The 12540-nt window shown below is 46.5% G+C and overlaps 2 protein-coding genes across 18 annotated transcripts in view; one reads left to right on the top strand and one right to left on the bottom strand.

The window, feature by feature from the left end:
• The first annotated feature begins 122 nt into the window (after positions 1-122).
• Positions 123-2760, top strand: LOC120903314 (elongation factor G, mitochondrial). The gene is made up of 2 exons (XM_040312673.1): positions 123-311; positions 420-2760. Exons 1-2 carry the CDS (start codon positions 249-251, stop codon positions 2589-2591), a joined length of 2235 nt encoding a protein of 744 aa, XP_040168607.1. The 5' UTR covers positions 123-248; the 3' UTR covers positions 2592-2760.
• The window catches only part of LOC120903312 (sodium bicarbonate cotransporter 3), a 36566-nt gene continuing 26777 nt past the window's right edge, over positions 2752-12540 (bottom strand). For 10 of the 17 annotated variants that reach the window (XM_040312660.1, XM_040312659.1, XM_040312666.1 and 7 more), the window contains 9 exons: positions 12330-12473; positions 10616-10856; positions 9567-10530; positions 8981-9486; positions 8602-8914; positions 8256-8501; positions 6078-6259; positions 4867-4969; positions 2752-3567 (listed from right to left, as the gene is read on the bottom strand). In XM_040312660.1, the coding sequence (XP_040168594.1) occupies positions 3391-3567; positions 4867-4969; positions 6078-6259; positions 8256-8501; positions 8602-8914; positions 8981-9486; positions 9567-10530; positions 10616-10856; positions 12330-12473 (2876 nt within the window). In that variant the 3' untranslated portion in view covers positions 2752-3390. The other 7 variants (XM_040312665.1, XM_040312668.1, XM_040312667.1 and 4 more) reach the window with 4 other exon arrangements.

Genomic DNA, 12540 nt, shown 5'->3' with positions numbered 1-12540 from the left:
GCAAAATAGTATTGAGAAGTTAAATGTGTGCAAAAATACAATTGGAATTGGTCTCATCTTGAGCTATCTTAACACCTTGGGCGATGATTTTGTTATTTGGGCAACCCCGTGTGATTTTGACGTTTGTCGCATGCGGTTTGTTGTTTTGTCTTGTTCCTTGGTGCAAGGTGGTGCCGGTATTATCCCAAATTGCGTAAAGCGAGCGCAGTTTTCGATAAGTTTTCTTTGCCGATCGAATCCCAGACAAGATGACTATCAGCAATTTGATACGTTCGCGCTACTCGCTAGCTGCCGCTAAATCGTTTCTGGAGGTAAGTTTCCTGTCTCATTTTTCACCATTGAAAGGGTGGGTTCACCATTTCCATTGCGAGATTATATAATTTCCAATCCGTCTCGTCCCCGTTGTCCCCGGCGCGCAGAACGTGAAATCATTCTCCAGCCATGCAACGTTTGCGGAGCACAAGCAGCTGGAAAAGATTCGCAACATCGGCATCTCGGCACACATCGACAGCGGCAAGACGACGCTGACCGAGCGCATCCTGTTCTACACCGGGCGCATCAAGGAGATGCACGAGGTGAAGGGCAAGGACAATGTGGGCGCTACGATGGACTCGATGGAGCTGGAGCGGCAGCGCGGCATCACGATCCAGTCGGCCGCGACGTACACGATCTGGAAGGATCACAACATCAACATCATCGATACGCCCGGGCACGTCGACTTTACGGTCGAGGTGGAGCGTGCCCTGCGCGTGCTGGACGGTGCGGTGCTGGTGCTGTGCAGTGTCGGCGGTGTCCAGAGCCAAACGCTCACCGTGAACCGGCAGATGAAGCGCTACAATGTGCCGTGCTTGGCGTTCATCAACAAGCTCGACCGGTCCGGGGCCAATCCGTACCGGGTGCTGGGCCAGATGCGCTCCAAGCTGAACCACAACGCAGCGTTCGTGCAGCTGCCCATTGGGGTAGAAAGTAACTGCAAGGGTGTGATCGATCTCGTCAAACAGCGTGCACTGTACTTCGAGGAACCGTACGGGCTGAAAATACGGGAGGATGAAATTCCGGCCGATATGCGCACGGAAAGCGCGGAGAGGAGGCAGGAACTGATCGAACATTTATCGAACGTGGACGAAAAGATTGGCGAACTGTTCCTGGAGGAGCGGGAGGCGACGGTGGACGACATTATGGGTGCGATTCGACGGTCGACGCTGAAGCGTGCCTTTACGCCGGTGCTTGTCGGTACGGCGCTGAAGAATAAGGGCGTTCAGCCGCTGCTGGACGCGGTGCTGGACTATCTGCCCCACCCGGGAGAGGTCGAGAATGTGGCGCTGGTCGAGAAGAAGGACGAAGAACCGCAGAAGGTGCCGCTGAATCCGGCTCGCGATGGAAAGGATCCGTTCGTTGGGTTAGCGTTCAAGCTGGAGGCTGGCCGGTTCGGTCAGCTGACCTATCTGCGCTGCTACCAGGGCGTGCTGCGCAAGGGTGACAACATTTTCAACACACGGTCGGGCAAAAAGATTCGCCTGGCGCGGCTGGTCCGGCTACACTCCAACCAAATGGAGGACGTGAACGAGGTGTACGCTGGGGACATTTTCGCACTGTTTGGTGTCGACTGTGCATCGGGCGATACGTTCGTCACCAATCCGAAGCTGGAACTGTCGATGGAATCGATTTTCGTACCCGATCCGGTCGTGTCGATGGCAATCAAACCGACCAACTCGAAGGATCGCGACAACTTCGCCAAAGCGATCGCGCGCTTCACCAAGGAAGATCCAACGTTCCACTTCGAGTACGACGCGGACGTGAAGGAAACGCTCGTCTCGGGTATGGGTGAGCTGCATCTCGAAATCTACGCCCAGCGCATGGAGCGGGAGTACAACTGTCCGGTAACGCTCGGCAAGCCCAAGGTAGCGTTCCGCGAAACGCTCATCGGACCGTGCGAGTTTGACTATCTGCACAAGAAGCAGTCCGGCGGGCAAGGACAGTATGCGCGCGTTTCGGGAATACTGGAACCGCTGCCACCGCACCAAAACACCACGATCGAGTTCGTGGACGAAACGATGGGCACGAATGTGCCGAAACAGTTCATCCCCGGTATCGAGAAAGGATTCCGCCAGATGGCGGAAAAGGGTCTCCTATCGGGCCACAAGCTGTCCGGCATTAAGTTCCGCCTGCAGGACGGTGCCCACCACATCGTAGACTCGAGCGAACTTGCGTTCATGCTGGCGGCCCAGGGCGCCATCAAGAGTGTGTTCGAAAACGGTAGCTGGCAGATACTGGAACCGATCATGATGGTGGAGGTGACGGCACCGGAAGAGTTCCAGGGCACGGTGATTGGGCAGCTGAACAAGCGGCACGGTATCATTACGGGTACGGAGGGTGCCGAGGGTTGGTTTACCGTGTACGCGGAGGTGCCACTGAACGACATGTTCGGGTACGCCGGTGAGCTGCGCTCGAGCACGCAGGGCAAGGGTGAGTTTAGCATGGAGTATAGCCGCTACTCGCCCTGTATGCCCGAGGTGCAGGAAAAGCTGTGCCACGAGTACCAGGTGTCGCAGGGCCTGGTGGTCGACAAGAAGCAGAAGAAGAAGAACTAAAATGTGCTGTGTATGTGGGGGAGAGATCGTGGAAGTAATCAATCTGTAAATAATTCGAGTGTGTTAAGTTTAAACATTATTTAAGGCGACATTATTTGGTACGCGACGGAATTCCCCCGCTACAGGGGAGAAATAAATCATTCAAAAAAAGCGATTCTTATTAACCTTAGTATAAATGTGTGATTTTTATTACCAGTGTGATATTGATTTATCCATTGGAATTTTAGTTTTACATGGTTTTGCAAATTGTCCTAGACAGAAAGTAGGGGTGGGTCGGAAAAGCCGGGATTCTTTTTCTTGTATTATAGAATGTTCCTTACGTTCTAGAAAAATGCTAAACCTCACACTCACAAATGCTGATGGGGTTGATTGACTCTTCCTGTTCGATTCGCTCACCCACTTTTTCTCTCTGCCTCAACCTATCTTTTTTGTTTTCTTATTTTCGTCCTTTTGCTATAGTCTTTTGGGTTGTAAATTTGTGTATTTAAAAAGTGTATCCTGCAAAGAATACATGTTTAGGAGGGTAGATAAATTGTCTAGTCGGCTATTATTCGCCCGAAACTCTGGAACTCCTGCGGTATGTACCGAAGATCTCACCTGCATGCCGCCTAAAGCACACTTCTCAACTTCCTTTCCTGTAATCTCGTACAAATTTGCCTAATCGATCTGTAAAAGGATCCATGGTGCTTTTTCTCTCTTTCTCTCTTTCTCTTACTTTCTCTCGCTCTCTCTCTCTCCATTTGATACTACAAAAAAAACCCCAACAATACCTATAACGTGGCATTTAAAACGTCCCATTTTATACCTGCGTCTCGGAAGCACTCTTGCTACTTCCGCGGCTTAGCGCAGCAGACTCCTCGGCGCAAACGATCTTCCCTCCGGCGGCGGCGGTGCTACTGCTGGCGCTATTATTGCTATTGGCACGGCCATTGCTGCTACCCGACCGGGAGTTCATCCAAAACTCGCGCTTCATTTTCTGTAATAATTATTGATTTGTTTTTGGGTAGGCCAATTTTAGAGTTACAAACAACGCGTGTGGTGTAATGGCTGGACACGTGGTAACGAGCGAACAATGGGTAACGCGCAAACGGTTTTACACGAGCCTAGCGCTAATACTAATAGTGTTAATAATAATAATACGTAAGGGTAGCAATCGGGTGGGCTACTATGGTGATTGAATGATTTGCGTTTTTTTTTCTTCTCTATTTTGTTTTACTGGACGCCACAGTGTACGAAAAAGGGACGAAATTGGTTTCCACGCTATGCTCTAAGTGTGTGCTAAACTATGAAGCACAATACTATTTTACGTTTAGGTAGGTTTTCAACAATGAAGTAATGGTAAAAATGGATTTAAATTTAAGGATTAATATGTCCTGCTATGAAACATTAAACACAATTTTGAATAAAATATCTATCAACAGAGGGTGCATGCCTTACACAGGTCTCTGCAGGTCAGTTTCCAATGTAAACATAATTATTCAACGCTCGTGGGATATTTTTCAACAGCAGTTGCACATTTGGGATAGCTGTGCTGTTAAAAATAAGTAGCGTTTGTTGAATAATGTAGTTAAGATTGGAAAATGACTCGAAAAACAGTGTAATGGTGATCGTCAGAGTTGGAATTACAGTGATGTGCATTAAACGTTTAAACAAATTGTACAACTGATTAACATCGTGTAATGCAATGCAACTGGAACGAAATGTTTAAATTGCCTTTTTTTACAATGTAATGTAAATATGCAGTGAAAACTGCGGTGATCTATTGCAAGAATACTTCATTCGAATACAAATTGTTGCTAATTTTTGCAAATAGACACACTCACAAAAACCATCCACAGGATGCAGTTATGTACAATTTCCACAAAATCGGACTGATTTTAATACTTAGAGGGTGTAGGGAAGTAGTCGGATGTTAGTATTCGCCAGGTTTCAGCGGCCTGTGTTGGTGTGTTGTGTATATGTGTTTGGATGTCTGTGAAGGTGCTCTAATCGATCTGTGTTTGTAGTGGCCTTTTTTTTCTTCATCTCGCTCTCTCAATCTCTATTTCTCTCTCTTTCTAGCGTCGTCACGTGAAAGGAATTGAGTAGTTTGTTAGTATCTTGTGTCAGTATACTTTGCTAAAGCCGGGACTTCTAACACAAGGATGCACTTCAATGCAATGGATAATGGCGCTGCGCTTAAAATTTAGGTACTAAACGCACACATACAGATAGACACACAGACAGACCAAGCACAGACACATGAGCCAGCGAAACGTGCGGAAAATCGTTAGACCTGTGTCCTCTTCTGGTGACTTAATTGACGACTCGGTTCATCCGCCACCTCATCTTCCTCCCGCATGGTGGACAGTCTTTTTTCAGTTTCACTCAATTTAGATCTGCAATGAGTGGGAGAAAGATGTAGAGTAATTAAAACGAGTGTTCTGCTTCATGATTTTGTTCTGATTTAATTATGTTAATCTTTGGTGACGTGTGATTTGAATCTCTAATCGAATATCAAAAGATTTAAGAATCTTTTCAGATTCATATGAAGCTCTAAAATATATTTATAAATCACTAGAAAGCTCACGAATCTTTCGATATTCATGAGTGTAAAGATTCAGATTCATGGATGTACTTTAACACTTTGAGCTTAGGCCCCAATAACGGAATCAGGATTGACTCCAGAAATGGAATTTGCTCTAGAGTGAGAATCAGTTCTTGCATTGAAATAAGAAGTTTCAGGAACGAAATCAGTCCGGGAATATCCAAGAGAATGGATCGTTTACAAGTAAATTTTGATTCTTAGAGGTTATCAATATGTAGTATCATTGGATATAAACGCCTATTTTTATGGAGATGCCGAAACCGACTCCGTTTAGATTCCGATTCTGATTTCGGATCCAATTCCCGAACCAATTCCGGCCGATTTCGTAGCCGATATCGATTCTGGAGCCGATTCCGGAATGGATTCCGGAAACTGATTCCGAATCGATTCCAGAAAACTTCATTTTTCCAATCACTAGAGACAATTCCGGTTCTGCATTATGTTCTCCTTATCTTTCGTCCCGCTGCGATATTTTCTGCTGATAGTCTGCTGATAGTCGATCGAAATCGCCTATCGCCTATTAAAGAATCATTCAGAATCATGCATCTGGATCAGTGCTACCCATTTATACGAGAGCTTCAAGCATCTTTAGAGATTTATGTTCTATCGATGCTACAGGTTAAGTATGACAAACAGAAAGCTTTATAAATGATTTTAGATTTGAAAATCTTCTGAAATCCAACATTATTTTCATATTATTGAATACCGTATGAATCAGGAACCTTTAAAGATTCATGAATTTTTAGAGATTGAAGAATCTGCAAAGATTTAATCATATTCATCATATTAATTTATCATTTCCTAGATCTATTCAGGACCATGAATCAAAATCAGAGTTATTTATCTCTAGTTAGAACAGTTAATAACCATCGTTTTCCCACTGACACCCTTTCACTTACAATTGCTGTTGCGAATGTTTCACGGGGGTTTGTTTCTTGGTGAAGAGCACATTGCAGTTGTTGACCTGCTTCCAGATGGTCGTCCGGTTGACCTCTTCCGATATGTTGATCTTGCCTTTCTCGTTCACGGTGCCATTTTCCAGCGGTAGCTGCAGATTGTCCGCCGAATGCTGTCCAGAGTCCTGTTTGGGAATGGGTGGGAGTGACGTAAAAAGGTGCTACGAGATAACAGGTGGATGCTTCAAATATCCACTGGCCATGTCCCGCGCGGTTAGTTGGTGGAATGCTGTCAGTGGTCGATGTTTGGTGGCAAAGCGTGTGGAAAGGAGCGCGTCCAGTTTTTTGTTAGTGTCGTCTTTTGTGTCATGGTGATGGTGGAGAAAGGGGTTTGTGAAATTAAAAGGATTTTCCTGCGTTCGTAATGCGTGCTCGTGCATCGTTTGGTATCTTTTAGTATCAAGGCTTTGAAAGGCGCATGCAGAGAAGGTAAGTAATTTTCAAACAGATAGATAAAGGAGCAATCCACAAAATGGTTTAGTGGTTAGTAACGATGATTTGTGTTCGCTGTGCTGTTAGTAGATTTAGGTTTTCCTGTCGAGGAGAGAGTAAATTGAAATGTTTGAAAAGGTGAAAGAAGTGTAGATTAAATTATAATAAGTAAAGCATGAGTTGTGGTTTTGAGTGCTGACATACTGTGACAATTGAAACAAACAAAAACAAAATTATAAAAACGCTACTGTAATTTACCCGAAATTTTACAGTTTATACTGTAAGTTGATCTTCAAACTAAACATCGAAAGCATTGTAGTTTTTGTAATTTTTTTTTAAATGACAGTAATTTTTTAACATGTGTTGTCTGAAAGAGGGTCTGATGTTTCGGATAAAAATGAAAAAGGGATAGTTATTTCGATATCAATTATGAAATGATAATAACCATATACACAGCTACATGCAGTTACTATAAACCTCCGCTTGTAACGAATGTTCTTGTTCAATAGTTTTAGTAATTATGTTTTTATGACTCCAACAAATATCAAGTTTTCCAAAAAAAACTTAATTTTTCCATTATTTTCTTATTTTTTACTCTAATCCATGATATCGGAAGTAGGAGTTATCTATCATCTAAGGGTAGCATTTCGTTGTACCATCGGTTGTGTTTTAAGTAACTGCACGTATGTTTGTGTAGCTAAATTACAAAAATGTAAATAAAATGTTTTAATGAATGGTTTGAAAGTGTTGTTTCTGTGGTAGAGTTTCGTGTTGTTGTAAATTTATTTATCTCTGGTCAGTTATGCTATCTGCTTCTGCTGTACAACTATTGCACAAAACGAACGCCAAAATTAGTTTAAAAACGATTACGCTTCGCACAGAACATATTAAATAAGTCTACGGTTGCAACATTGGCTAGTAATGAAACAGCAATTACGACTTTAACTAAAACTAAGCATGGTGCATTTAGCTAAAGTATTCTTTCCTTTTCAGACCTGTGTCGTATGTTTGTGTGATTGTTTTTGTGTACGGGTGTTGTTGTTGTTGTTGTTTTATTTTTCGTTGTAAACATTATTGTTTTAAAATTAATTATTTGTGTTGCTACGTAGCATTTACGAATGGAGGTAACTCTTCAAAATATAAATGAACCGGTAGCAGATAGTAAACAAAGGCTTAACGCACTAAACTAAAGCTTCCGGACAGTAACATTGTATCGTGGTGGTGTGAAAGTAATTTACGATTAAAAAGTAAGGTGCATAGGTGCATAGGTTTACTAATTTTAAACGATAATTTAGCAAAAAATAATTAGCTAATGGAATGGAAGCATTCTAGAGCGATGGCTCTAGTTAATATAGCAAAGAAATAGCAAAGATTGCACTAAGAGGAGTAAAATACTAGCCGTAAGAGCCGGACTAAGGACCTATTATGCGATCCCGTGCAGGTGGGAACCGTTGGACGACAATAAACGGATACACTACACAATTCGAATGGAACTTTACAAGGAATCGAGCGAGCGGGAAAGTAGTGAGGGGGGAAAGTACAGAAAAAGGGAAGTCATTAGCTATTGGGGTTAGTGCTGTTGGATTTGTTCGTCTGTTCGGCCACTTTGGTAACGCTGATCGTGGTGACTGGCTGCTGTTTCGGCTTGGCGCCGATACAGCACCCAACCAGCCGTCTGTAAATTCCCACCTCGCCGTCCTCGAGCTGGTGCAGATCGTCCGCCCGGGCCCGCTTCGTCATCTCGGGCATGATGTCGTCCAGGATCTTGAGCTCGCGCTTGGTAAAGATGTAGTCGAGCGACTTGCGCACGCCAATCATCACCACCAGCATCAGCGGGAAGAGGATCGAGGTGATCGAGAACGATTTGATCAGCCACAGCACGGCAAAGCAGGCCAGCTGTATCATGGTGAACAGATGCACCCGCCGAATGGGGACCTGCGCAGGAACGAGAAGATTGTACAGAGAACGAAAGATGAATGGTCTTAAATATCTGTGTTTTGTGCAATTTAAATGGCACGGGAAGGAGCAGTTTTACCTGTCGCAAGAACATGTAGTCCGGCTGGTACTTGGCAGGCATCAGCATGATCAGCAGCCGATCGAAGAACTGTAGCCCCTTGAGGGCCGACACACCCATGTACAGAAACACACCGTACAGCACCGGCATGGGAATGTGAGATAGCAACGGGGTCAGCAGCACCGAGCATCCGATCATGAGGAAGATCAGTATGTGGGTGACGCGCTGCTCCCGTACGCCGATAAACTGCGGCTTCTCGCCCGGTGCCGCCGTCTCGGACTCTTTCTTGAGGGAATTGACATGATTAATACTGAGCACGGTGGCAGCAACAAACCTTAGGACGGGGTAGAAAGTCACGTTAGTTAGAGCTGGCGTGAGCTTGGAGCAATGCTACACTTACCAGGGCAGACCCATCATGGTGCAGATCTGTATCAGACAGGACAGCACGAACAGATCGAGATGGTAGCCACAACCTTTGGTGAGTTTGTGCTCCTTCCTATTGATTATCACAGCCGTTATTTGTTGATCCATGAATATCAGTATCGTGCCGAGCAGGGCGGGCAGGATCGCGAGGGCCGACGACCAGGCCGGATTGCTCTCGTGGAATGGCATGATGATCCAGCCGCGGTCCGGGATCGTGCGCTTGAACTCGCTCGGCACGTCCAGCTTCGGTGTGGCGATGCGCGTAAAGACGTCCAGCAGCGTCATCGAGAAGATCGCGATCGTGACAGAAAAGTCGCTAATGAACTGGCGCACAACGGCCGGGAAGAACAGCGCATTCTTAAAGTCCTTCAGGATGACCGAGATGATGTACGTGCCGAGGAACAGCACGATCGACATAAGGAAGACGTCCGACACGTACTCGGGTTTGTCACAGTCGGCACCGGTTAGCGTTCCGTTGAGGGTCTGGGATGATCAGGGGTTTTTTTTGTATTAAAAATTAAATATAATTCTATAGCAACATTAACCCTTTCCAGCACACTTACCTTACACGTTCGCAGATCGTACTGTGCCCACTGATGGACGGCTTCCGGCGTTAGCTCATGCGCTGCCGGCGGCAGGCACGCACAATCATACTTCCCGCCCGCCGTGTTCAGCGGATACTCCTGCCCGATGTGAAACACGTTTTCGATCGCCTTGTAGATGAAGATGACCGCGATCAGACAGGCAAAGTTTTCCTCCGTGAAGCGCGTGATGTAGCAAACCAGCGCGCTCGCGTCGACCGCCACCAGCACGACGAGAATGATCGAGATCCAGGTACCGATCCAGAACCGGAACGTCAGATAGTCCCAGCCCACCTTCTGGCAAAACTCGTACACGATCGTCTCGAACACCAGCACCGGACCGGTCGAGCCGAGTATCGTGAGTGGCTGGCCGGAGAAGAACCCGTACCCGATGCCGCACACGAAGCCCGACACGAGCGATTCCATCGCCGCAATATTGTTGCCGGTGGCCGTCCCCAGCAACCCGCCGAACGTGATGATCGGCGACAGGCAGGCAAAGTACAGGAAGATCCACGACGCGACGCACTGCATCGACAGGCCGTCCTTGAAGTCGGACAGATAGAACGGTGCCTTCCGCTTCAGATCGTTGATCAGCCCACCGAAAAGGCGGCCCGTGCGGGACAGGCCCGCCTCCTCGCGCTGCCGCTGCTCCTCCAGCTCTTCGTCGATCTCTTCCTTGGGGTTCTTCTCGGGCGGCCGTTTGCGTACCTCCTGCGAGGGTATGGCGGCCGGCGGCTCTATTCGAATCGAAGGATCCCACTCGCCCGGTGGCAGCACCGTGACCGCGTCGAGAAACTCGTCAATGCCGGCGAGCAGATGCTCGCGCCTCTTCGCGCGGTAGGCAACTTCGTGGAATATCTCGTCCGACATGAGGGTCGCCATGGCGCGGCCAATTTCGTGAAAGCTGCCATGGCTGCCGGGCGGTCCGAGCAGGATGAAGATAAATCTAGCGAAACGCAGCGAATTGCAGTTAAACGTGAACGCGAAAAATAGTACTCCTCCTCCACCACAAAACCCAAGTGTCGGCTTACCTGGTCGGTACTGGCACCTCGGTCAGGTCGCCCATCACCGAGGCGGTGTTGAGCCGCAGGAACGCCGACAGCGTCTTGTCGAGAAAGTCAACCTCGCCCACGAGAATGTTGCTCGCCTCGGCGCCGGGCGGAATTTTGCGCATGAAGTGTGTGTTCGTTTTATGCTCGCCGTTCTGCAGCTCGCCTGAGCTGGCGTTGCGCGGCATCGACACGTTGCTCGGACTTTGCGTCATATTTTCTCCTGTGCGGGTGTTTGTGTGTGAGATGCCGGGAAAGATTAGTTTCGGTTTGGGGGACAGTTTTGTTTTGTTTTTAAATGCAGGATGAGTTGTGTACACTGCGTGTTCTTGTTTTGGAAACAGGTGTCAGTTTCCTGTTGTTTCGGGTGTGTGAAGGAAGCAAATTTCTAATTCGTTCTACTTGTCGTGGAGTTTAGGAGACTGATTAACGGACAATAAATACAAAAGGGAGAGAAATATTAAACAAATAACGTACAATACCTACATAAGAAAATTAGAGTAGGGTTTACTGTTAATTATTAATACATTATTTAATATAAATTGTTGTTAAAAACATGCAGCATACTGTGGCGAGTTAGTGTTTCATTCTAGTGCGGTACGATTAAACACAAATAAAGGAGGACGACTGCAAAAACACTTTACCAAATAAAACGCTACACGTCTGCTACAGAAGCTCCTCAGGAGCGCAGACAAACTCATTTGTTATCATTACTTGAGTGCTGATGCTCTGACTTCCAGAAGGACTGGTTCACGTTTCAGAACTGTACAAAACCAGCGAGAATTAAGTTTCGTAGAAAATTGCAAGAACGCTTGGGCGGTTGAAAATTAAGACTGCACGTAAGTTTCCCTGTACGTTCCCTTTCGAATTGCATGTTACCGGTACGGAAGCGCTATCCCAAACCCAGGGAAAACTCATTTCACACTACTGCGAAACTGTACCATGGCAGGCGCATAGGATAATTGTAGCCTATGGGCCATCCCGGATGGAAAGGGGCAGATATAGTGAGGAAGGGTGGGGAACAGTTTACTCCACACGAAAATGCAGGTCAGAACGATTCAGTGCTGGAACGATTGCAGGATGTTCGCGCTATCGCACTGAATGTGTTCGTAGCTTGAAGGCATTCGTATTGATTTGTGTTACACCACTGGCTACCACTGTTGCTGCTCACCACCGTACGCTATACTGCGCACCGTGTAAGGAACGTTATGTTGGCGGAAAAAGCAGGACAGGAACAAAATTGCAATGTCTGCAAGCGTTCCCGGACGTGGAAATAGTCACGTTGGACGGTCACAAATTACTTTATACTACGAAACGAGCAGAGAGAAAATCTCTTCCAGAAATAAACGTCTGTGTTTGTATGTGTGTTGAAGTGGAGAATCGCTATGTGAAATATTGTAAAAATGATATGAAAAATGACCAAACAATTTGGGCTACCAAACGATCTCCATCTCGTTGACTATATACAGGAGCATGAGCGTCTATACAGGAGCATATCTACGAATCTACAAATCTACGGTCTGTGCTGTGTGAAGCTGAGACTACTGATTGGAGTGTATGTATGGAGGTATGTACTCTACAAAACGTGCAGCAAACTGTTACCCACGCTGCTACAAAGGGAGTGGTGTGATGGGGTGTATCTGCAGCGGGTTTGGGTGTTGGTGCTAGCTTAAAACAAACGGGGAAGTTCATTTACCGGCGGCCCGCCCAGGGACGGTTAAGTGTTTGCCGCTGCCACTGTTGCCATTGGTCGGCGGTTTGCCGGATGCATTCGGGTTACTGCCATTGCTAGTAGCGCTACTACTGTTCGGTGGACTGTTAGTATTCGCTTGGTCTTCAACTGGAAGAGGGACGGGAGGAGGGAGATGTGGCACACATTTTTGGTTGCTTTTGTTACTTTTGCTTTT

This window comes from Anopheles arabiensis, chromosome 3 (genome assembly GCF_016920715.1).
Source record: "Anopheles arabiensis isolate DONGOLA chromosome 3, AaraD3, whole genome shotgun sequence".
NCBI classification, from domain to species: Eukaryota; Metazoa; Arthropoda; class Insecta; order Diptera; family Culicidae; genus Anopheles; species Anopheles arabiensis.
Note: the sequence above shows the minus strand (reverse complement) of the source record. Positions and strands in the feature narration are given on the sequence as shown.

Coding starts and splice junctions, on each gene's coding strand:
- LOC120903314 (XM_040312673.1), top strand. CDS start 249: ATGACTATCAGCAATTTGATACGTTCGCGCTACTCGCTAGCTGCCGCT. Junction 312..419: donor CCGCTAAATCGTTTCTGGAG/GTAAGTTTCCTG, acceptor CCCGGCGCGCAG/AACGTGAAATCATTCTCCAG.